Source organism: Paramacrobiotus metropolitanus, unplaced genomic scaffold, assembly GCF_019649055.1.
Source record: "Paramacrobiotus metropolitanus isolate TYO unplaced genomic scaffold, Prichtersi_v1.0 Parri_scaffold0000075, whole genome shotgun sequence".
Lineage (NCBI taxonomy): Eukaryota > Metazoa > Tardigrada > Eutardigrada > Parachela > Macrobiotidae > Paramacrobiotus > Paramacrobiotus metropolitanus.
Window position 1 is genome coordinate 102,359 of NW_026570295.1, and position 24,094 is coordinate 126,452.

Sequence of the window (24,094 nt, forward strand, 5' to 3'; positions counted from 1 at the left end):
AATACGGCTGCATTGCGTGGAATGATTGCTGTACTTTTTCTTAATACCAATCGTGACCGTGTCTCACGGTGAAACAGTTGCAATAACGTGCAGATTCACTGCGAAGATCTGCTTGATACTTCTGCATAACCTTCGAAAGTAGAAAACATTTACTGTACACACGTTCGAGAAAAAAAGATAAACCCGTCAAAAACAGTGTTCTCTTCATTCGGTAGCATTTACAGAGTACTATCCACTGCCTCCAAACTGTGCGGCTAAGCCGTTAATAAGGTCGCTATAGCATTGCGAGGGATTCGGTGCGCAGACCGGATACTGCGTGGTCCATGTCTCGGTCAGGAAATCGTTGGTGGACAGGCAATAGGGCTGCAGGACACGGTCCACGGCGGCGCGGTACTCGGCCAGCACCGCCGGCGGCAGCGTGTCGGGACGCTGGCGGGTGTTGAAGAAGAAGTTGGAGTTTTTGCACAGGTTGGTTTGGACGTCCTTCTCCAAGCAGAAGAAGCGCAACTGCCAATGCGTGTAATTCTCCGCGAAGGCATACGAGGTCAGACTCACTGCAAAGGTTAGTGTTTGTCAGGATAGTACGAGTAAAAGCAACGAAGCAGTATCATGACGAACACGCACTGTGCTCGTAGTCAGTGTTAGTCTGATACAAGAGTATGTTGTTTTTTCATTACTTGTACGTGGCGCAGGGTATTTCAGTTATACGGTAAAGAATTTAATTAAATGTAATGCATAGCCTTTAAATAAAACGCAGGAAGTTATTGGTTCAATTAAATACAAATCTTTTGCAACAAAGATCATACTGGTGCAAAAACAGATTCTCAAATTAGCCAGTAATAATATGGTTAGGGTCATTGTACAAGTAAGTACATAATATATCTATTCCCGAAAAATTGGAACTGCTTACGTACGTACGAGTAATTAATAGCCGGTTATAATTAGTCGAAATATGACAATTGATACCTATAATTATTCCAAAAATGCGCTTGCGGTTAATGCAGCGGAATTTGTAGTACCGGCTACAGCTGTTCCGTGAATAAAAAATAGTTATTATTAAATGTACGTACACGGCTGTGGTGAATCATAGTTGTACACCACCATCACCTCCCGTCCGTCCTTGGTGACGTAGGTCTGCGCATACTGTCCGGCACAGGTCTTATAATCCGGCGTCCACCAGGTGATCTGCACATTGGCCACCATGGCCTTGGTACGGGTGCCCGGCACCACGCCCTTCCCGATCTTGGCGGAGTGCAGGGCGTCGTTGACGCGCGGCGGATGCTCTCCTAGGTACATGTAGTTGTACCATTGTCCCGCTCTCTACCAACAACAACAACAACACTTCCACTGCACGTTTGCCGTCAGCCTGTAAATTATAGGGAGAAATATACCGCTTCTGGATCGATGTGGGGTACCGTGGGAATTTCGGGTATACAACCACTCGGCCATTGCCGCGCGGATGTCACGGCCACAAAGGTCACAACTGCAATTATACAACGGTTATTTTGTTGCGTATTAAAAAATCAAGACCATCCCAAATTTACTGTCATAATAATTAAAGTTACTATTGGCGACTGCATTAATAAAATTAAATAGCTCGCTTCGTTCGGTTAACACTTAAGATATATAAAGAGGAATAAAAACAAGCCGGCACTTACATAGTAAAACGTGTACAAAAGAGGCCATACTAATCGTACTAATTGTTCCCAGTGCAAAATCCAACGAACGTGTTCTTGACAATGAACTTTCCGCAGCAAAACACAACGCAGTGTAATTAACGTCCGTTTGATGGCCTCGTCGGTGGAACGAATCACATGTGCACCGATCACATTAAAAGTATTTATTTACTTTGTACTGTAGTTCTGCAAGTAGAACGGTGGAAATACAAAGTTATGTAACTTCGTGCCACATCGAGGTCATACACAAATACAGTAAAAAACCGAAAGATTAGAATCTGCACGTTGCATAAGCGTTTTGATTAGAACGCGTATTGCATAATATATTTCACCAAGTACACATACAGAGAAAGACTGCAGCCGATCTGACCAAGCATAGAAAAAAACATATAGTTCAGCGTGCTTTAGAAAAAACACCGAAGTAAACGAGATACGTACATATCAGCGCCAATCAAACAAACCAGCGTATAGAAAATTAAATAACACAGCCGGAGAATATCCCCAAAATTTATTATATAACCGAGACGCAGCCATCTCGATAAATTTTCTTTATTTTTTTCAAGGTTTTTGGCCTTCCACTCGGACATCCACCGACTCAGTCGTCGGGCGGGAGGGGATGCGGCACGAACGCCGGTTCCCCGCTGTCGCCCGGCGGATGGTGGATCTCCACGGCCACCGCCCCCGGGGGACCGTCCGCCTCGGCCAGGGTCTCGTCGATAATCTCCGCCAGGATACTGATGTCGGTGCTGTACAGCCAGAAGGTGGCCAGGTCGGTGTGGCGGGTAATGGGCGGCTGGCGGAGTTCCGTGGCGAATTCCGGGCAGTCGGCGATCAGCATGGCTGTCGGTTTGGAGATGTGGATCTTGTCAAAAAGGCAGTGGGTGCACAGTACCAGTCCCACACGCAAGACGTTGCCCAGACTGAAAGTTGGTGTCGTTAAAACACACGTATGGTTTAATTACGTAGCTGTATAATCCCCGTTCAGATGATTAAACTGGATTTGCAGTATATATTGTATGCTCGTATAAGGGATGTGCGTGTACTTACAGTCTGTACTGGAGTTTCATGCCTTTCCCGGTAATCACAATTGTGCATGAACCTGTAACGATTAGTTTAATGACCTGGGTGGAATTTTGCTGCCGCACTCCAAATTTGCAAACACCTTATCGCTTTTTCGTTAAGTACCGTATGCCAGTATATATATGTACAACCACCAAAAACTGAATGCAAGAAAATTAGCTAAAACAAATATATTTATTCTAGTATTAAAATGTTCATTCATTCTACACGTGTGAATTGGTACGAGATCAGTTATTTCGAATATCACAAAATTTTATTTCGTGTCGAATGACTAGAAAATGTTACAATGTTAAGAACACCGAAAAAGGTCACCGGACTGAACACCAGTATATGTTGTACGGTATTTTGTACCTGTGTTAATGGCCATTTTAAGAAAGACCGGAATTTGTTTAGCCGCAAACGTCTCCCGGACTGTCGACTGTACGGTTAAGGCGAAGGCACAGATCTCGCGGGCGTTGTCCAGTGCGTTGGTTGTGGGCGACATACCCGAGACAAACTGTCAACACAAGTTACCAGGATAACGCGCTGTTCATCGCGGTTTTATCAGGCGTCTTACGGCGTTGTAGTCGGAGAGTGTGGCAATGCGGGACACATGGAATTTACTGATCAGATCCTCCAGGATGGCCTCGACGTCATTTATAACGACGGTGGTGTCGGCGGGGCTGTTTTGCTCTATAAAGGCACCGAGCCCCTCCATGGAGGTTAGCAGTACCGACACGCTATCCATGCGTTCCGCGTCTTTTAAAGGATTTTCTCCCGCTCGTATTCGAGTGACAATATATCTACAGAAATATATCCTTGTAATTTGTACAATAGTTCGCTTTGGTTGCTTCTACAGATATATAACATCATATATATGATGATTCATATATATATTCATATATATATGATTCATTCTTTCATATATACGAGTATATGATTTGTATTATTTGTATCATATATAGATATAAAGTATGTCATATAATATTTCTATACGTAATATGCGTAATATATTGTGCATCGATGTACTGATATATCTGTATAACGCGTTTCAGCCAGGTATACAGAACCCGTACTGGTACAGATGCAGTAGGAATGCATGCTTTCTTTTGTTTTTTTATCGTTAAAATTGTATATATTATATGCAAAGGTCATTATGAGCAAATGCCTACTTTTATAAACGGCAGGTGCATAACTATTCCGTTCAAAGGTCCTGGCAATAATTTAATTTTGCATATGTAATTGTCTGTGACCTTTGGAAAAGAACATTCCTACGACGAAATTAAAGAATTGCTATATATTTCATATGTACATAATACTTGTGATGTTGATACATATTACTTATGTACATATTACTTAAGCACATATTACTTATGATGTTTCATATAAGACGATCTACTTGTATATAGGCTTGTATTGTACTAGTATGTAAAAGCACTTTTGTACATACGACTTACGCGGGTAGTTTGTAGGACAGGATCTCGTAATACTTCTCCACCTGCTGCTCTAGTTGCAGCGCCTTCTGATTAATATCATTCTGCAGTTCCTCCGTGTAATCCTGCAGTCGCTGTATGAGCTTATCCATGACCTGTTCACCGGCGATCTTCCGTGCGCCCGACGGGCCGGCCGAGAACTCGTTAAAGTAGCTTTTCAGTTGAGCAATGGATGGACGCAGGTCGGGATTGGCGTTCCAGCAGGACTGCAGTGCCGGGACCATGGGTTTGAAAGGCTTCGGCAAAAGATTAAAGTTCGCCGTCTGCTGCAGAGGATTGTGCTCGCCAAAATCCAAATCTATATGTACACGATGATGTTAATAAACGAAAAGGTCACGCTGATCAAGAAATTTCAATTGTAGTAATAGTTAATAATTGTCAAAAAGTATTTTGTAGCATTCTAAAAATATTATTATTGCTGTCTCTATTTCTTTAGCATAATTACTTTTCAATGTCCAGAAATCGTAGCGATTATTCTTAAAGCAATACCAATTACGTATATCATTAAATATATTTAGGTATTTGTTTAACACCGTTAATAATATTTTAATATTGTTATTTAACAAGTATAAGTACCTGAAGGATCCAAGTACAGCAGCCGTTTATAGAGTCGCTCCTGCGTGATAATCTCAAACAAAATAAATCCGGTGGAATAAATATCCCGTTTTCTTCCCGAGACAATGTTGGAGGTGAAAAACTCGGGTGCCGCCCAGTACGCCGGTTCCCATTCATCACAGTCATATTTGCGCATCTTAAAATAGCGCGGATCCAGCCCGCGTTGGATACGCTCATAGGCCAGGTGGATGATCTTCACCGAGAAGAACTTATCCACGTGCAGCCGGAAGGTACTTAACCGGCCGTGATACATTATACTGGAGTTGTGGATGTACTCCAGCGCCTGTAAAGGGCAATGACACAAATACGTCGCACTTGTGCATTTATTCGGTTATTCCTATGGATTCTGTGGAAGCGGTAGAGCGATTCCCACGCTGCCTCAATCTTGGGAACAGCTGTACTCACATCGAGGTAATCGCGGGCAAACGTACTGCGCACGCCTAGATCCAGTTCCCCGTAGGAGTCGAAGACTTCGTAGAGGGATGCTTTGGATGCGTACTCGGCGATGACGGTGATGTGCTGCTCGAAGTTGTTCTCCAGAATGGTCAGCCCGATGAAACGGCATATACCCGTATGCTGTACTTTCCTTAACTGTAAAAACAATATTTTTTCATGTTTTTTTATTGCATGCCTTTTGATTTATACCACATAGTACACTCTTTATAACTTTATAGCACTGTTTTATACTGCTATATACTTTACTTTTTGAATTTAATCTCTCAATATGTATACAACGAGCTTCGCTCAATGATACCAATCAAATGAAGAATTTGTCCCAATTAACATGAGAAGGGACTGTGCACAACACATTCATAGCATCTCAACACACTCTTTACTTTATACTACATGTATTGTATATTTTCTTTATTTTTCCTTTTACGTTTACTTTATCTTTATTACGAATTTTCATGTGCATGTTTTGATATGTACAAATTGGTATAATATACTGCAGCAGATACCGGTAAGGCAAATACAGGTAATTATTTATTGGATAATTTAATGTTATTTGTATTTCTAATTTTCCTAATATGTTCAGATCTAATGCCGGCGTACCCGTTTGAACAGCAACAGCAGATGCCGATGCGTGGTAATCTCCGACGTATAAATGTAGCGATTGGATATGGCGATGGAGTTCAACTGTACCGCTCGATCATCATAGACAGCGACAGCCGGCTGTTCGATAAAATATCATTATCATATTAATAAATTACCATATCAACATTAGATTTTCCCAGCGTTTTTTCCGTCAGTTCAACTTCGCTTATTCAATAATACTCCTTTTTTAAACTATATACAGCTATTTTTTGCACAGGTTATTTGTGTGGGACATACGATTTTGAATTTGGTATTGAGCGTCTTCGGTTGCTGTGACTGACTGGTGCCGGGTACGGCGAGCGGCCGGATGAGTTCGCTGTTGATCTGCCACCAGGGATCGAACAGCTTCAGCTCCTCTTCCTTCTCCTTAATACGCCTGTAAATTTATCCGGCGTTATCAATCATTAGTTCATCATGCCAATAGCTTGGCTACGTCATACTCACCTAATTCGTCGCAGAATGATCCATCCCAGTATCAGGACACCGGTTATCGTTCCGAAGACCGTCCCATAAATCCACCGCTTGTCCACTACAACCAGATTAGTGAAATTACAATTTCCATTGACAATTTATACGAATTAAATGCAGCTGCGGAAAAATCGTTAACAGAAAACTTGTTTGTACCTGGCGGTAGACAGTTAGGATTGATCACGTTTTCGTTGCGATATCCGCATTCTGGTACGTTGGGCGGTGGCCATGAACGCGGCCAGCTGGGATCACGCAGCTCTATCAAGGTACCGTTTTCCGCGGTCATGTACAGGAACGCCTGTTAAAATATTTACGGATGAATACGTTTTTAAGCAAAGTACTATTCAGTAGGTAATGATAAGTACGTACAAGTACTGCTCATAAATTAGTTACAATTTGGGTGGTTTTTTTCTGCATTTGATTGTATTAGTTTTCCCGGAAATATTATGTGATCATTAACCTAAATTTGTCGAGTTCATTCATGCTGCAGCGTTTTATACATCACAAAATTAGTTAATATTCTTTATAATCGCTCGGTTACTTTACTGTCGCTTATTATATTATTATATAAATATTTTTATAGTCCTGTACATTGTACGAGTATTTCATTTAGAAATGGACGAAGTGCATGTTAAAATTAGGTTTAACGAATGCTGAAAGCATTGTTGCATTAAAACAGCGCAATTCAAGAAATCAGTTATGAATTTTTATCAGCATTTGTTTGTAAACTAACAGACGTATTGGATTGCGATAGTTGTCGGAAATTATTATGCCGGCAAGATGACTGTCCAGTACACATTACGGAAAAATATCAACCGATGCTGACCCTGACGGTATTATTTTGAAGGAAACCACCGGATCGATGCCGGGATGGAACTCGCGTTTGGCAAAATTCCTAGTATCTTAATGCACATCAATAGTTACTCGAAAAGGAAATACCTCACGTTGGCCGCTGGCATTGAGGAATGTCACCATTAAATCCATGCGCCGTTCACCTTTACCGTCAATGTAGAATGGAATGTTGGTCTCATCGATGAATGACTGATTGATAAACTGAATGGCCAGTGCCTTTCCGCTGGTGACATCAAACCCGTCCTCCGGATAATTGAAAAACACCAACTGATCCAGAATCTGCGCGGCAAACGATTAGAGAAGATTAATTGTGGTAATAATGGTGCACGCAAATTGATGGAAATGGGATTTCAATTTACCTGGCATACAGCGGCAACAGCTGAGTAACTGGCAGCGATACTGCTAAAGGGCTGCAAAAAATCATGTTAAGTAAATGGGGATCGAAAGTGTTTTTAACGCATATCGCTAGAATATAAAGTAAAGAAATTTACCTGACATGTCAACTTTATGTTTACTAAATTTTCATGGTGTTAATATTAATAACTTGTTACTAATAATATTGTTAACATTATTATCATCAGTTTGTTTGGATTTATTTTTGCACCTTTGATGCACATGACCTTCTTTGCTAGCGTCAAATAATTATATGTTGTCTATAATACGAGTATATAACATAATATCTGTATTAAAAAATCTTAACTTAATTTACTGGCCATTACTGCGAACGCGGATGTGATATTTATGATTTTATTAATTATGATTACAGTCAGTTGTTCACGTAAGTATAATTATATGCGTGTACCTGATCGGAAAGAGGATAATTGTAATTGTATACCTCCCGGGATCGACGATGAAATTTAATGGAGAGATTACGCGCTAGGGGCAGTAGTTCGTCGAGGACATGCGGAAGCCCGTCGGAGCTGTGTGCCGGCTGAAAGACGAGGAGGGAGCGGAAGGCCTCGCGTGCCACCTGTATACGGGGAACAATAGTCATGCCGGCTCCCACACTCTTCCGGTTATTTAATATTCTATGCTGCATTACATGCCGAATTTTATGCGCATACACAAAGGTATTATGCGCTTACTGCGTCGTTCCCGTCATAATACTGCCACGATGTATTGCCGAATAATCGGTTTTGGAAGATCTCCACTGCCACATACACCTACACAAGCAACCGTTTTTCACGAAAAGCACAAACTGTCTGATTCAAAGATTTTCAGATAACTGGAACAGTAAAAATTATTAAATAATAATTACTAGTTTGTGTTTTACTTATAGGAAGTTATTCCTAAACTCAGAAACGCATTTTATATAATTTTAACAACAATAAAAATTTTTGTTATTGCATTCAAACATTGCATTTTATCGCTAAAAACACCAGTTGACAATATCCAAATTTTCAAACTAATTGTTATAATAATTAAAATTCAATTAGCTACGCTGCCAACAGCACACGCTTGTACACGTCAATACGTACGTAATCGCCATTGGTCATATTGAGTCTAGACGCTTGTATCTGTCAAAATAGACCCCAGTTTCAATTGACCTTACGCAGCACATATTTCAATAGTATTTGGGTTTCTTACAAGGAGCTGGCGTAAATAAACCGGATGCATGAAGACCAGCATAACTGCAAAACACCACCGCATAGAGAATTGCCGGGGTAATTATAAGCCGGTATATATAATACATGTGTATTGACCGTACTTCGACTGCGCCAGCTGAACTCCATCAATTCCCGTTCGAAGTCGATACCGCGGCGCGAACTGACGTTTTGCCGCACCACCAACCGCCCGGGGGTCTGTTCAATGATCCGCTGAACGGAGTAGGCCAGGGATAGTTGCGACGGCAACCCGGCCACATCCACCAGGATGACCACCGACGTCCAGTGGTACTGCGCCAGCAGCTGATCATAGAATTCCCCGTACTGCGAGCTGGACACGTACGCCGTGGAGATCCACGTCGGGTTGCGCTCCCGGTCGCGGATTTTATACGAAGCTGATACGCTGTACAAAGAGAAATTCATCGGTTATCCCGAATTCCCGATTACTAAAAAATTTCACCGATCAAAATAGTTTTTATGATCTACCATTATTGCGAGACCGCAGATCATTATTTACACGGTTGATGCAAATCATGCAACGTTTATAACGATCCCGAAAATCGCCTGAAGCCTCTGAACTACAATTTCCACTAGTGTATGGTGCGTTACAGAAGACAGCCAGTCGATTATTTTGGTTTATTAGTCTGGATTTTTGGATAATTTGATAGCGTTTTTCTGAAATCCTTTAGTTTTGCGCCTACGCATTGATAACATATGTTACCGCGACTGGTACAAATTTTCGGTACATGATTTTACTTCATGCTGGATAAATGTCAAAAATGACCAGTATCTGTAATTAACCATTCTGAAACATTTTCTTCGCTTTCTGAAAATTTACCAGGTGATCGATGTGGCTCTGTATTATGTACATAAAAACATTTACTGCTGTACGTAACGTGCATGGTAAAATTAACGTATTGTGAAGTTGGGAATTTTCGTGATACGTTGACGGTGGAGGAAAATAATACCCGTAGGTCAAACTGTACAATTTGCAAAAATCGTTGTCAAGAAATTTATTATGCATTTACAGTATCTCTGTGCAGAGCCAGCATCATCCGGTCCCAACCCCGTTCTTACATTATTTTTGCATCTTGTTATTCTTCCGCAATCCGCGATCCTATGTAAAGGAATCGCTTAATGAGAAACCGCGGGCTATTTAATTATTATTTGGTGATTTACCGAGACATTTCTGCGATTTGGTGGCACACTAAAACTATAACATGTTGAAGTGTTTTTCCTTCCAGGTAGCGGGAGTTTCCGTGCTCCCGTTACGCAGCGCACAACACAAAGCATTGCCTGCACAATGCCCAAAGTCTCGAACAAGCAGTGTCATTATATCGTGTAACTGCTGTCTGGCACGCCACCGGGAATCAGCAGTTGCTGGGGCGGCTGCAATCTTAATGTGCAAGTATTTTTAGGAGAACCGGATGCCGGCACTCTTTGTGGCAGTCTTGCAACATACACTTATTAATGGGCACATGTAGTGAAAAAGAGACTGAAAGTGTAGCACAGTGGCTCAAGAGTTGAACGTGTATAACCTTGAGTTTGCCTCTTGAAAACCAAAATATACAAGCCATGTACAATAGGCGACTCGTGTCAACATTTTTGATTTTTGCCGTCAAACAGTTCTTCCGTCTCTTCTATCTGGATTGTGGCCATTTTCATAGCTGTCCAAACGTCGTTTTACATTATTCACCAACAGCAACCTAATAGCGTTTCGGTAAATTTAATCTTTGTTGGTATTTTATTTATACCTTTCTGCTTTTTTCGAAATGCTTTTTTTTAAGTAAAACGTACAAATCTGGTCAGACGTTCCGAACGACAGCCGGCATAACTTACGTGGAAATCAGCAAGAGATCCCAATTGGCCGCCATATAGTTGACCGTACTGTCTTCCAGGCACGCTGCAAAACCAACAAAACATAAAGGTCACAATTCCACCTCTTACTGTTCCGACCAGCTGTCGACAATTATATCATCACATAAAAAAGCAAAAAAAGCCATTACATCCGCTTCGATTAACAGCTCATTGAAGCGCAGCAAATTGCTGCGCTTTTTTACAGGGAAACCTTGATGAGTGGGTTCGGGAGGGGATGAATGGGCGTGCGGACGCGGGACCCGGCTTCCGTGCGTCTCCCGCGTCGCAACCAATATATATACGCATTAAGCGGGCTAATGAGTATTACGGCCTGTCACTCCGCTGACCGCGTGCTGTGCAGGGCCACGAAACGAAGTCATCATTAACGAAGTCAGCCACTCAATAATCCGCCCTTGGTGTCCTTGATTACCGCATCGAATAGGCTGTATATGCATCGATTCCCGAGTTGGCGAGGTGTGCGTACCGGTGATCTTTTACGCTGCTGCCCGTGACTCTTTCACCACACTGTCTTAACCGGCAACTGTCTTAACAGTAAGGTGTCGACGCCAAGCGCTTTAAATGCCGGGTTTCTCCATCTCACGGTCATCGATTGATGTGAAACTACAATTTTTACCACCTGTCGCCCGGCTTCGCCGCCTTGTCTTACGCGATGCTGGGGTTAAGGCGAAGATATAGACAACGCGATGCAATCGTCAGTTGTGAATTATGGGTGTCAATTGGTAAGACGGGTGTAATTACAGCCAGTGGATACCTATCAGCGTTAATCGCTGTCATAGATAAGGGTTGCAAAAAAGGTCTATATTCAGTTTCTTAACAGAATTTATCAGCTTCGGAACGGCAACACAAGCAAACCTTTTGGAAATCAAATGAATGCTGAGAAAATTTACAGTGTTTCAGGAAGCGCTCTAGTAAACCAGTGTGTATGGTTGCAGCTGCAACAAATGCCATGTACCGTACATGAAGGGATGCGTTCAGTAAAGCTACTTGCCGCTTAAGCCGAGCGGGGATAAAAATTTTTTGGGCCCAAATTTTGGCCGGTTTTTTGTTATTCGGGAGGCTGTTTCTGACACATTTTTATCTAACTTTAAATAAATATTGAGTCTGTACTAAACCGCTGCATGAAAAAGGCGATCGCTCGTCCATTTTGCTCTGCTGGAATTAATTTTCTGGCCCTTAAAATGTATAATCTACACGTGATGTCGGACCAAACAACTCCTAGTGCTGCAACTCCTACTCTGTAATAAAGAGTAGAACAAGCTTCATTCTCGAGAAACAGTATTTCCGGCGCTTGACATTCTCTGCAAACTGGGCCGTACATATCTCCGTTTCTTCAAGCGAGCACCTTGTTTTCTAGCGCTAGCAATTGTTTCTTTAATTGGCTTTATTAAAAATAATGGTAGCGTTGTGTTGATAAGCGATGGCATGCCCGTTGTGCGTTAGAGAATATGTATTAATGTTGTACAGAACGCCGGTACTGAAACGATTTTACGCAAACCTTACCGGGAGCAATAAGGACGTAAACGGCGTCCTTCGTCCGATTAAGATTATAATACCACCGCCCGACGATATCATCGGCATGCAGCCCCAGTGCCGCACAACTCGAATAGTTACTATCGGTCAAATACGTATTGTCGACACGCAGCGTCTGGGCATACTTCATTGGATGGTTCATGTTTTTCACGGCGTAATCGATGGCCGGACCGATGTAGGCGTTGGAGGCGAAGGTATTGGCCGGGGTCATGTAGCCCAGGGTCACCAGGTGGACGTCCAGCGGGGTGCTGGTCGTCGGCACCACCATGAAGACGCCGATGCGGAGGAGGATGAGGACAACGCTGAGCATCGCCGCTGTACATGATCATTCAACCACCCGGCATCCGCGCTGATGGATAGCGTGCTGCGGCGGACGGAGGATGATGATTCAGCCTCATGTGCGGATTAGACAACGCGCAGAAAATCCCGAATAAATACCAACATTCTCCGGCATCTTCGCCATGATATAATCCGTAAAAAAAATAAATATAATTCCTCCTCGCCTCGCTCGTTTATTTGTCAACGGTTTCAGAACGAAATTCGGCGCGTATATAAAATAAAATTAAATCCCGCTCGATTCGTTCGTTTATTTAATCGGCACCCAGGTCAAAAGAAGTTAGACTGTATATAAAAAAATAACTGCAAAATCCGTTAGCAAAATAAATGTTCAATAAATCCCGCTGGCTTCACTCGTTGATTCTATCGGCGTCAAATTAAAAGAGATTTAACGGATATAAAAAATAAATCAAAAAGTCCGATAGCGCAATAATTGTCACCACTGTCAACGTGTCTGAAAATCCGATAAAACCCAGCTGTACGTAAATTTCACAGTTTAAGGAGCAGAATGCCGAAATCCATAGTCACACATTTCAATCAACGGCGTTTTTTTTGGCTTAACCAAGTGCATCGGTGATGGGGAAGATAAACCCGTAACATGTACATATGATCTCTTTTACCAGCTCATGTTAACATGATCCTGCATCCGAATGGAATATTTGCGGAGAAAATAAAGATGTGATGCCGGGGTCGCACTCAGCGTGTGATAGGCAAATAACACTGGCAATGCTGCCGGGCATTCAAGTGCCGGTTTACCGATCACATTACTCCCGTGTGCTGCTCCACAGATGCATCATCACACGTACCTGTGCTATATAAAACTATATACAACGCCTGTATATATAAAATCCCCGTTTATACCGGTGCCGGATCGATCGCGTCAAAACCGGTTGGCTGGCGCTTGTCAAGAGGGGATTTATTAGGTTTTATCTTCACCGTTCCCTTGGCGTCCCCGTGGTTGTGGATATGGAGAGGGAGAGCGCGTCACGTCAAATTGTCAGTCGGCAGGAAAAACACTTCCTCTTTCCCAATGTGATGCATGCAAACGCAACTCTTTTCACCACATCCGCAACACGTAGCAGGTACCGGTGTGTGTTTTGTGTTTACCAGCTGGTGGATCCTCTGTGTACTCGTGCAGATCCCGTTACGTTGAATCTGACCTTTTGTCAATTTACTCTTTCTATAAAGCCGCAAAAAGCCGGCGTTTCTATTGTGTGGGGAATGTACTTGAGGTGTTATTTTTTCAGCAGAGCCGTTGATAAAATTATCAAGATGTACCAGCAACTTTCAACTGAAAAAATAATGTAAACGCATTTTCGCAGTTTATTGCTTATATCAGCTAATTTAACTGCACATTGGCTGCATTTTCATAAATTTTCATGTTTTTCGGATGAACTGAATTTTTCTTTATGAAAAATTTGTTTGACTAAATCTTCATCATTATAAAAATTGTATTCGTACTCGGCGTTGTCAAAAATTGTACTAAATTGAGTTTGTCCCATTTGTACAAAAATTTATGTTTAATGTTGCTGAGTTTTTTCCCTTGTAAAAATCAGTATATTGAGTTACAATTTTATCACTGAAAAAATAAGATTAATTTGGCTGAATGTTTCCCTTGTACAAAATTATATTTCGGTTCAATTTTTTCCCATTGTAAATTATATTAACTTTACAGAGCATTATATTATCATAATTATGATAAAATTAATAAAAGAACATTATATTAAATCTGTACCTGACCTTTTCTTGAAAAACTATTAAGTAAATCTCGGGCTAGCAGATAAGAACGTGATATACAAGTAGAAGTGCAAATCTTCAACGCATGCTTCACAGTGCGAACATTAACAAGTGCACCTGCGCACAAACACCGGGTGGAGGGAATTGATGGATCGATGCGATAATCATAATGATCGGGCACATTTGTGCCGCGGCACGGACGCTGGTATTTAGCGACGCGTAATAACAGGATCAGTCATCAGGTGCGTGGAAGGAAGTAGCGAACCCTTCTCTCCCTCTCTTTTACGTTTATATTTGCCAGAGTGAGCAATTGGCTTCCACTTGATAGCGTGCTAAAACGCAATGACCATGATGCATTTAAATGGCCGTACATTTTTTATGCGCACCGGTTTTCAGCCTTGAAAACGACGAATCGCTGCATATATATGGCATACGGCATGTACTGATAATATACGCGCGTATATATACGGCATATATCGATCGTGACCCGGCGTCGCTGTTTGTCTGTTGTCCTTGCCGACAATAATTCTATGTGGATTTTCCACTGTGCTGCTTTCCTTTTTATTCGATTTCTCGATACAGCACCGGACAATGGGGAATTGTTGGGCGCTGCTGTTGTCCGCAGTATACTGTATGCGATACAGTCAGGATCGATTGCGCCGTGATTGTTCACGAACTCAGTTCCTTAAACCGATGTGTGACCTTTTCATCGTAACGCCGCTACGCCGACGACAGGAACGCTTTGGTCTTGTCAGCGTCAGCGAAAGTCCAGCTTTGCTTAAATAACTTCTCAGTGTAATGCGTACTGCATAGAAGTGTAAAGCACACAAGTACAGACTATTACAGTCGTGTGTGCACCACCTCGATCCTGCCTAATAATATCGTCATGGTTTTGCAAATTTCAAGCCGGTGCAAAATATAAATTTACAGCCGAGTACAGTGCGATTAATTCATTTCCAGCATAGAAAAGGTAGTCAAGTGGCTCGCGTTCTAGTGCAACCATGCGTGTACAATGTGCCCAGTTATATTACATAGTGAAGTTGTCGACAATGCTTATTAAACATAAAATAAAATGCCGATTTTTGTCAACAGCGAGGCTGATGCGAGAACTGGTATCTGTTGAGCATGTTAGGTATTTCAGTTAGCATTAGGGACCGAAAAAATATTAAACTTATCGACGCAAGTATTCGCAGTTCTACAACGCAGTCTTGGCGGTCCAACACCTATAAAGTTTAAAGAGCAAACCATCATTTAATCGGTAAAAGTTAGCATGACAACAAAAATGCATGCAGTGCTCCTCTGACGCAAATTTTAAATTTTAATCTAAAGCCAGTTGTTCAGGGCATGACTCAGAATCAGCCGCTGCACTACGACACTACGCAAAAAACAATTAATTTTCTGCTGTGTAATGGCCTTTCAGTTTTCTACCCGCGTATCTGTCGCAGATACATATTGTACATGTCACATACCTCATAATATATATATTGTACATGTATAGCCGTTTAACGGTAGCTTCGCAGGTTACCGCCTTCACAGCGCCCTCACAAGTCAAAATCCTGGCAGAAACAATCTTGTGCGACACGTCGCTAATTTAGAAAGGAAGCATCACATAATTTCTAATCAAAAACAATAATAAATAATTATTATTTATCTTAATTTTACTACCTTTAATCGTAGATTTCCGTACGAATCACGGAAAAATCAACTGAAAGCTACCTGAACGACTATTCCTTGTCCTTTTCTTTACTTGTAAATTTACTGCATTGCAGTTTATAACTGATAACTATTCTGAATCCATGATTCACAAAACGATTTCATTAATTGCAGTTCACTGATTTAATCAGACAGCTTCCGCCAGATTCCCTTTTTCCCATACAGAAAACTCTACATGACTACTCAGCCGCCGGTAGAGAAAATTAATATACAACAGCGTCGGAGAGAAAGAAGTAAGTATCGGGTCTACAAATTCTATCACACTGTGTGATAGAATTTGTGGACCCTCACACACACAACACACACAAACACGACAATAATCAATAAATACACTCGCCAATATACAATGAAATGGACACCAAGATCGGTTATAATCAAAGGCCTCGACCTTGCGCGAAACTACGTACACTACGATTTCTTCCCTTTAATCCAGCAACTCACCGGCGCCTCAATACCGCAGCTGAGTATTTTTGGTCTTGTAAACAGTGTACAATTAAAATTAATTAACACGAACACATGCCAGTACCAGTATTTACAATAATTATATGTAAAAAATAATGTTCAAATCGTTATAACGGAAAGCTTTATGCATTTGTTTTATTCCGCTACGCTACAATTTCTGTCGATAATATTCTCTCATCTGCAACTCTTATTTATACCGCAATATCAGCCAATATGAAATTGGTCTGTTATTGGTTACCCACACATTATAAGCAATCATCAGTACCTACCAGGACAATTCGTAAACTTCGGTTCATGTATAATTTTTCCAATTAAACACAAAAACGTTGTATTACGTATTTTTTCAGGGTATTTTCCATGCGTGATCTTATAAAACCACAAACAGCAACGACGCTATCCAGATAATACATTTATCTTTCAAAAACGACCGCGTTGACAAATTAGCAAAATCCGGCGGATAATATCAATCAGCATAACCAAAAGCTAAGCATAAACTCCAAACAACACAACCGTTGCTTTGACAATCAAGCTACACGTATTTTCCCGCCATTTCAAAATTGAACGACCGGCCAAACCGTCAAAATTCCACTACACCACCACCCACTATTCACTCACACAATATATAGCCCGTACATCAAGCTCTCTGCTTCACCACAGTTCAATCGGTCAGAAAGGTCAACATCGCCACTCCCTTCACATTACACAGGTCCATCCACCACCGTCTCTGTTTTCGCTCCATCTTCCTCCGCGGCCAGCGTATCCAGCCGGGTCTCCGTGCTGACGGGCGTGCTGATGGGCGACACGAGGTCCGTCAGCGTGGCCACCTCCGACAGCGGCGCCACCTCCAGATTCCCGGCCACCTCCACCTCGCCCATCCCGCCGGATCCCGAGGGCGACCGCACCAGCGCCACGACGCTCTTCCGTCGGCTGTCCACCAGCACGGGCACTTCCGACACGTCGGGGGCGGAGAGGTCGCCGGGGAAGAGCTCCAGGAGACGCAGGACGGTCCCGTTGGTCCAGCCGAAACCCTCCTGCACCAGGTACTCCCCGCCGCTCCCGTACGCCCCAGCAGTGTTGGCGTCATACTACCGGGGATGACACAAACGTTGGGGTAAAGTAGAAAAAGAGGAACATTATTATAAAGTGTTATTTTATCCGTGTATTAATTATTTGTGCTATTAAGTTGTTTTTTATGATTCCCCCAATGGCGCAGTAGTAATTAAGCAAATTAATAAATAAATATAATTATCATCTGTTTATTTTATTAATTAATTAATTATTTTATGCGGTAATTTTATGGAACTAATTTATTTGGTTTTTATTAATTAACGAATTATTTTTTACTGACAATTTAATTATTAATAATTCTTGATTACCTTTTCGTATAAATGCGATGTCGCGCTGAAACCGGTAAAGACGGCTGACACCCACTTTTGCGCCCAGTCCACCGCCATCTCACGGAAATCCGGATTGTGCAGAAAACCTAACCAATTAAGGATGCGGATCGTGAAAGAGCAAACTGTAGCCTTAAAGAGTAAAAAATCAAATACACCGAATGCAGAAGTGCAAACAGTGTTAAAGAAAAAATTCATTCAGACACAACAACAAACTAATATACGTATTCCGGTACGTAATCGTTCAACTTTATATGCTTCAAAGTGCATCTCGACGAAGATTTTGAAAAGATACCGTGCCATTACACTACACCGACCAATATTCATTATATTTACCGATTTACCAATATTCATTATATTTACCGATTTACAATATTCATTATCTTTACCGACCAATATTCATGTGCTTCACAACGCACAGCGCTGTTCTTTGCTGACATTAATAATCTTTACGAATAAAATATATTTACAATCGCTTTTCAAGCGGTTATTTTTCAGTAATACACTGCACCAGAAACCTGGGTACGATCGTGTTCTATCTGTACTAGTAGGGCCACGCAGGCACAGAGTCATATGACCCAACTGATTTTCTCTGGCAAAGAACACAGCTATGGCACCAAGTTGCGGCTGAAAACCGTCCCGCATCCAGTTTATTTAATAATGAATGGTTACCTTCAATCAGCATGGTCTGCAGCGGCGGCCAAGCATTGGGGAAGTCCCATTGCGTATGCCGATCCGAGCTCTTGGAGAAGGAGCAGGGAAATCCACCGGGATATCCGATCACTTTTTGCACCTACACAGAATATCACGCTAACGCTACGGATAGGAAATGACCATCCGCAACTCGAAAACATTCATTCGATCATATGTTTTCGAAAAAAATTGATAAAAACCGCTAAACTGTGTAAAACAAATCATTTGTAGATTATTTTCAAAGTGTCTTCAACTGCATTTCGTCGATTTTCTTCGCGTGCAATGAGAAAAAAATTTAGCACAATTAAATATACAATTTTTTTCTTTTTAAGCTATTTAGAATACACGAAACTTCAAGTCAAAGGTTTCGCAAAAATGTTCAAAACAGATGCATACAGCTGGAAGATAAACATTTGATTTACGCCTAAATTATGCTTAAAAAAATTTTGTTTATTTTCAAAGTTTCTAAGTTGCCCTTCTTCCGATTTTCTTCGCTCACACAGAGTCAGAAAAATTCACCATATTTAGAAATTAAAGTTTAATTTTTTAATCATTTTTAATACGCAAAACTGGAATGTTGGGTTGGGTCCCGTTTCCGGCAGACTTACATCGGCCGCCTGCAGGACCTGCTGCATGAACTGGCTGTCCGTGACGGTGACATTGTGGCCGTTGCAGCGTGTGTACAGCGGCGCCAGATTGGCCAGATAGAAGGTCTCCCGCTGCCGGTGCAGCTTCAGGTCGAAATCATACCAGACACCGGCGCCGGCGTTCCAGAACACCGCGTGGATGGCATCGCCGCGGTTCAGCGCCATATTGTCGAAATGCTGCGCTTTCTCCTCGTCACCTGTGGATGAACAGCAGGAATTATCCTGGACGCTGCACAGTCAGATGCAAATAACCCCACAACATCCAAATAACAGGTGCGAAGTTCATCAAAGCACATTCCGTCACAAATGCTTCATCGTATGTAAACACAGATAAAAAACCGCAGTTAAATATGTCGTACATAACCAGGTGACCCGTTCTAGCGGACTAAATTTCAAATTTAATAATTAACTTTAACTCTCCATTAAACTTAACCAATTTCTATCGTGATTAATTTGTTATTACCAGATTATTTAAATTTCCGCTTAATTAAATAGTTTACGTGCAGGCGATATACCCAGTTACAGCAATACTCGTATTAATGAGAAATAAAATCCTACTGTTCATCATCTAACGCATTTTAATCTGGATACCCTCAAGATTTATTCTCCTAAAAACTACGCTTGCTTTCCGTCGGTCAACCTATCTATACACTGCACTGGAGCTGAAAAAACTGGAAAACCTGCTACGGTACGCGTCATGGATTTAGTGTACGCCAGAACACTGGTTGGAACAAACCTGCCCGGCTTCACGCCACTTCACTACATTAACTATAATGCTGGCACGCTGGGCGTCAGTTGCTTTGTTAGACATTAATAAGCGCGTAGTTGCATACATCAACTGCCAGCGCCTTATTGTACGAGAACATGAACAAGGATCAACACAACACCTACCCACGTGACGGTAGAGTGCGCTGAGAATTTTCTCGTGGGCGTAGAGGAAGGCATTGAGATCCACCGGGATGATGGTCTGCGTGCGGATGGTGAGGAATTCGGCATCCGGGGTGTCCAGCCAGCGTGTGGAGAAGTCCACGCCGCTCTCCGCCGCCGCCGCGATGTTCTCATGGAAACTGAAGTGGCCTGTAAAAAATAATCACATCCGGCATGGCTCTAAATATTTCGCGTCGACAACCGTGCTGAAATGCGGAAATGGCAGCGTATCGTTCATCCCACCCATGTGTGTGATTAATCTCTAGGTGCTCTGTATTGCTAGTAGGCATTCATGCGACGGAACACGAAAAAATTATCCAGTAAACAAATGAGCAACGTCAGAATAAAAAAGAATTACAACAAATTAGGAGCGGCACAAAAATATTCATTATTCAATGGTGTCAGTTCCAAATCAAACTTATTTCCTGCTGAGAGAAAGGAAACGGGCAATACCGTGCGATTTTTTAAACGTTCAACCGATAGCGTACGATAATTTTTATAGTTAAATACACTCCTTAAATCACAGGTACAAAAAAACTATAAGTACTAAAAAATAATAAGAGCAACGCTGCTTAAAACTCAAAGAAAATAAGACATTTAAACAACTTAAGAAGACCGAAACGCAAACTGAACTGGCATAATGCTGCCAATAAATCACTCACTCTGTTGGGCTTTTTCAGCAGCGGCCAACAACGTCCTAGCATCGGTTAAATCCTCAAAATATGATTCCGGTCGCGGCAGAGTCAATCCTCCGCCGGTGTAGCGGTTCAGCGTGTAGGTCTTCCCGTACCAGGACACCATGACGGAGCGGGCGGTCATCCAGAAGGTGTGCTCCTTATCCACCGCCGGCAACACCTGCCGGATGAACTCATCGCGCTCCTCCTCGGTGACCGTCTTGTGGTTGATGTAGTGGTCCACCATCAGGGCGAAGAGCGGCGGCTCCGAACGGTACGAGTAATACGTCCGACTTCCGTTGGGGATTAGGCCAATTCTAATGAACGGAAGATAGGGGGCATGATGCAACAGAGGATTACGTTTTGCTCAACTTAACGCATTTTCTCGGGATAGAATACCATCAGCAGCTCAGCTTTCCAGATAAATACAATAAGTGCCAAATTACAGCACTTCCAATTCAGAAACAGCATACTTCGAATGCTGCCTTATATGGGCTCCCCTTATATTACTCTCCCTTATCTGGGCTCCCGGCTAGTTAGCAATACCCGTCAAATTAAATTTATCGGATTTATAGCAGAACCGGATCGGATTTATATAAGATTTTATCGGATTTATATAAGATTTTGAATTTAGAAAGATTTAGAATTTTAGAAAGATTTTGAATCTGTCGTTGATGCAACCTGAGAACTTTGAAACAAACTACTAAATGCTACAAAAGTACTGACAAAATAAGTATTTCAATAAATTTCAATAAATCAAAAATTTCAGTCAGGCATAACACTGATAACAGCTGCGAAAGTGTGAATAATAACGTAACCGCCCATGTAGAGGGTTGCTCATATTGCTCGGGAGCCCAGATAAGGGAGAGTAATATAAGGGGAGCCCATATAAGGCAGCATTCGAAGTATCAATATAAAGAAATAAAATACAAGAAATCTGTCCTGTAATTCAGAAAAACGAAAACAAAATACAGTCTATAAAATATTTGAAAGTTAAAAAGAAACTCCAGTGTTTTACGTAATCCTCATTCAGAAAAAGGACTACCAAAAAAAGAAAGAAAAATTCTGACATCAAAAAGCTGAAATATAATCTGTAAAGAATAAAAAATATATTTTCCGTAAATATACTTGTTCGCAGCGACGGAGAACAAAACAAACTAACACGTATTTAAATTTCGTTTTTATGGACAGCAGTGTTTTTTGGGACTAATGCTGATTCTCACATATTTAAAAATTTAATTCGTATAAATAAATGAAGACAAAAACGAAATAACATTTGTTGCTTTCGTTTTAAGCAGCTAATAGCGTGAAACACAACTTCCATGATGTGAAAAGCCGACAATTACACAGCACTGACTTGTCAATAAGATGGGCGAAGTTGAGGATCATCCCCTTGGCCGTCTCCTTCATTCCCGACACCATCAGGCCCTGGATGATCCAGAAGGAGTCCCAATAGTACAGCTCCCGGAACCGCCCTCCCGGCACGATGAAGGGGAAGGGCAGGGCGATGAGGGTGTGGCGATCGGGATGCAGGATCACATCTTTATTCACCTATGCACGCATAGCAAACCGAAATCAAAGACATCAAATTTACGGTCGAAAGGAACCGCCTGAATAATTAAAGCGCTGCACCGTACGTCAATAGCATCATCCCACCAGCGGACGCCGTCAGTGAGCAATCAAAATTAACAGTAACAGAGTAACTGAGCCTGTGATAATCTGCGGAATTTATTGTCTACCTTCTTTCTCTGTTTTCTAGTTTTTCTAAATTTCTGTAAAATTAGCAAATAAAAATGCGCGTAAAATTAAACATAAAATCGGCAAAATTCGACTGAATTCCCAATAAACGGCCACACGCCAAAACCGATCAGAAATTAAAATTTTTATTTAAATAAAAAAAAAATCTGACCATTAAAGCAGCACAATCCAAGCAGCAATTAATTATTAATACGATAATTAAAAAAATAAATATTAAAAATACAGAAATAAATCAACAAAAAATCAGACCAGGATCAACTGTAAACAATTTGGTTTCTTTGATCGAGCAACGATTATTAAAATCATTAAATAAAAGCCAAATCTTACGCACACAGTAAACAGCGAAAGTTGAAACAGATCGTTCTGTCATCGAAAGCAATTAAGAAACCGTCTCGTTAGACGGTTGCTGATCACACGCCTGGCTGATTCTTTTACACTGCAATCGCCCAGAAAAATTTACACATCTTCTCTACAAACTGTCCCCGTGCCTTACCATGCGGCCGAGCTCCTTCCACTTATTATGCACCCGATGCGCGAACACCCGCAGCACCGGATCGACAATCCAGCTGGCAAAGGGGAAGCCCCCCTCGTCGGGGGTGGCGAAATCTCCAGGGACCACCTGGTCCAGATCGGCGCCCGCCGCCGCAAAGTACGTGTCGACAAAGTTGCGGATGTCGATCTGGTTGATGTTGGGCCACACGCCCAGCTTAGCGAACTCCTCCAACACCACCGCGGGATCGGAGAGCAACGGACGATCCACGTACGTCTTGGAATCGGTGAAGATACCGCTCATCTGCACGGTGTGCAGCAGCGGTCCGGTACAGAAGATCTCGCTCTCCATTTTCAGCGTCCAATCACGGGGTAATTAAATTTCGGATGGGAGGAATTATGTACGAATTGTGTCACAGAGAAGGCATAGATGGTCGACAAAATAAGTGTCAAAGAAAACCGTAAACACTGTATAACAGTGAGTTGTGATCAGTTCTCCGTTGTAGAAGAAAGGAAACGATTACTGATTATATAAGTAATTTTTACATTGAATTTGACAAAGATGCGACTCAGAAAACCGTAAACAAGTATACAGCGTGTGGAGATTACGCAGATTCTATCACAGAAAATTGCCACGCTTGCACGTATAAGGCTGCAAACAGCATCCAGATTTTTGGCGCTGATATTTTGGAAAATTCCTTCGTCGCTCCTTGTTTCTAAGCGTGGTGGCGTGGGGAGGCGAGGCTGCTACGCGGTGATGTAATAGCCGCAATGCTCAGTCGCAAATTTAAAATTACTTAACCGTACATGTGAATGTTGTCCCATTACACACCGCCATGGGGATCGGTCGGGGGTGTTACGGTCCTGTTGAGTCTGCTTCGCTACTACCAAATGACCAACAACTGCCGGCCAGTGGCAGTGCCATACGGCATTTGCAGTTTTTTGCACCGTCACACGATGTTACTCAGCCATGTTAGCAAAATAACGAGCGAGT

General features: G+C 42.0%; 3 protein-coding genes across 3 annotated transcripts; all 3 read right to left on the reverse strand.

Moving 5' to 3' along the window:
- Positions 1–21: 21 nt before the first annotated feature.
- LOC129595249 (uncharacterized) lies at positions 22–1,810 on the reverse strand. Its single transcript, XM_055492187.1, has 4 exons — positions 1,659–1,810; positions 1,392–1,483; positions 1,071–1,320; positions 22–554 (listed from the first exon to the last, which is right to left on the reverse strand). The coding sequence occupies exons 1-4, from the start codon at positions 1,684–1,686 to the stop codon at positions 229–231; spliced, it is 696 nt and encodes a 231-aa protein (XP_055348162.1). The 5' UTR covers positions 1,687–1,810; the 3' UTR covers positions 22–228.
- A 100-nt stretch (positions 1,811–1,910) lies between these two features.
- LOC129595185 (atrial natriuretic peptide receptor 1-like) lies at positions 1,911–13,351 on the reverse strand. The gene is made up of 20 exons (XM_055492111.1): positions 12,241–13,351; positions 10,702–10,765; positions 8,967–9,265; positions 8,846–8,889; positions 8,737–8,775; positions 8,344–8,421; positions 8,061–8,228; positions 7,618–7,668; positions 7,346–7,537; positions 6,563–6,704; positions 6,383–6,467; positions 6,176–6,314; positions 5,897–6,016; positions 5,249–5,434; positions 4,805–5,126; positions 4,193–4,526; positions 3,313–3,538; positions 3,108–3,252; positions 2,724–2,775; positions 1,911–2,596 (listed from the first exon to the last, which is right to left on the reverse strand). The coding sequence occupies exons 1-20, from the start codon at positions 12,578–12,580 to the stop codon at positions 2,272–2,274; spliced, it is 3,351 nt and encodes a 1,116-aa protein (XP_055348086.1). The 5' UTR covers positions 12,581–13,351; the 3' UTR covers positions 1,911–2,271.
- Positions 13,352–16,887: 3,536 nt separating this feature from the next.
- LOC129595165 (trehalase-like) lies at positions 16,888–23,773 on the reverse strand. The gene is made up of 8 exons (XM_055492081.1): positions 23,105–23,773; positions 22,211–22,404; positions 20,842–21,170; positions 20,144–20,329; positions 19,214–19,449; positions 18,585–18,705; positions 17,895–18,001; positions 16,888–17,603 (listed from the first exon to the last, which is right to left on the reverse strand). The coding sequence occupies exons 1-8, from the start codon at positions 23,450–23,452 to the stop codon at positions 17,217–17,219; spliced, it is 1,908 nt and encodes a 635-aa protein (XP_055348056.1). The 5' UTR covers positions 23,453–23,773; the 3' UTR covers positions 16,888–17,216.
- Between the last annotated feature and the right edge of the window lie 321 nt (positions 23,774–24,094).

What these genes read in the sequence shown, in the direction of transcription:
- LOC129595249 (XM_055492187.1), bottom strand. Translation starts at nt 1,686, where the DNA reads ATGGCCTCTTTTGTACACGTTTTACTAT. An exon ending in TTTTGTACACGTTTTACTAT is followed by an intron (nt 1,484 to 1,658) that starts GTAAGTGCCGGC and finishes GTATAATTGCAG; the next exon opens with TTGTGACCTTTGTGGCCGTG. An exon ending in CCCACATCGATCCAGAAGCG is followed by an intron (nt 1,321 to 1,391) that starts GTATATTTCTCC and finishes TGTTGTTGGTAG; the next exon opens with AGAGCGGGACAATGGTACAA.
- LOC129595185 (XM_055492111.1), bottom strand. Translation starts at nt 12,580, where the DNA reads ATGCTCAGCGTTGTCCTCATCCTCCTCCGCATCGGCGTCTTCATGGTG. An exon ending in ATCATTCTGCGACGAATTAG is followed by an intron (nt 6,315 to 6,382) that starts GTGAGTATGACG and finishes ATAAATTTACAG; the next exon opens with GCGTATTAAGGAGAAGGAAG. An exon ending in TGCTGTTGCTGTTCAAACGG is followed by an intron (nt 5,435 to 5,896) that starts GTACGCCGGCAT and finishes TTGTTTTTACAG; the next exon opens with TTAAGGAAAGTACAGCATAC.
- LOC129595165 (XM_055492081.1), bottom strand. Translation starts at nt 23,452, where the DNA reads ATGGAGAGCGAGATCTTCTGTACCGGACCGCTGCTGCACACCGTGCAG. An exon ending in TTCGCCCATCTTATTGACAA is followed by an intron (nt 21,171 to 22,210) that starts GTCAGTGCTGTG and finishes TCCGTTCATTAG; the next exon opens with AATTGGCCTAATCCCCAACG. An exon ending in GCAGACCATGCTGATTGAAG is followed by an intron (nt 18,002 to 18,584) that starts GTAACCATTCAT and finishes TTAATTGGTTAG; the next exon opens with GTTTTCTGCACAATCCGGAT.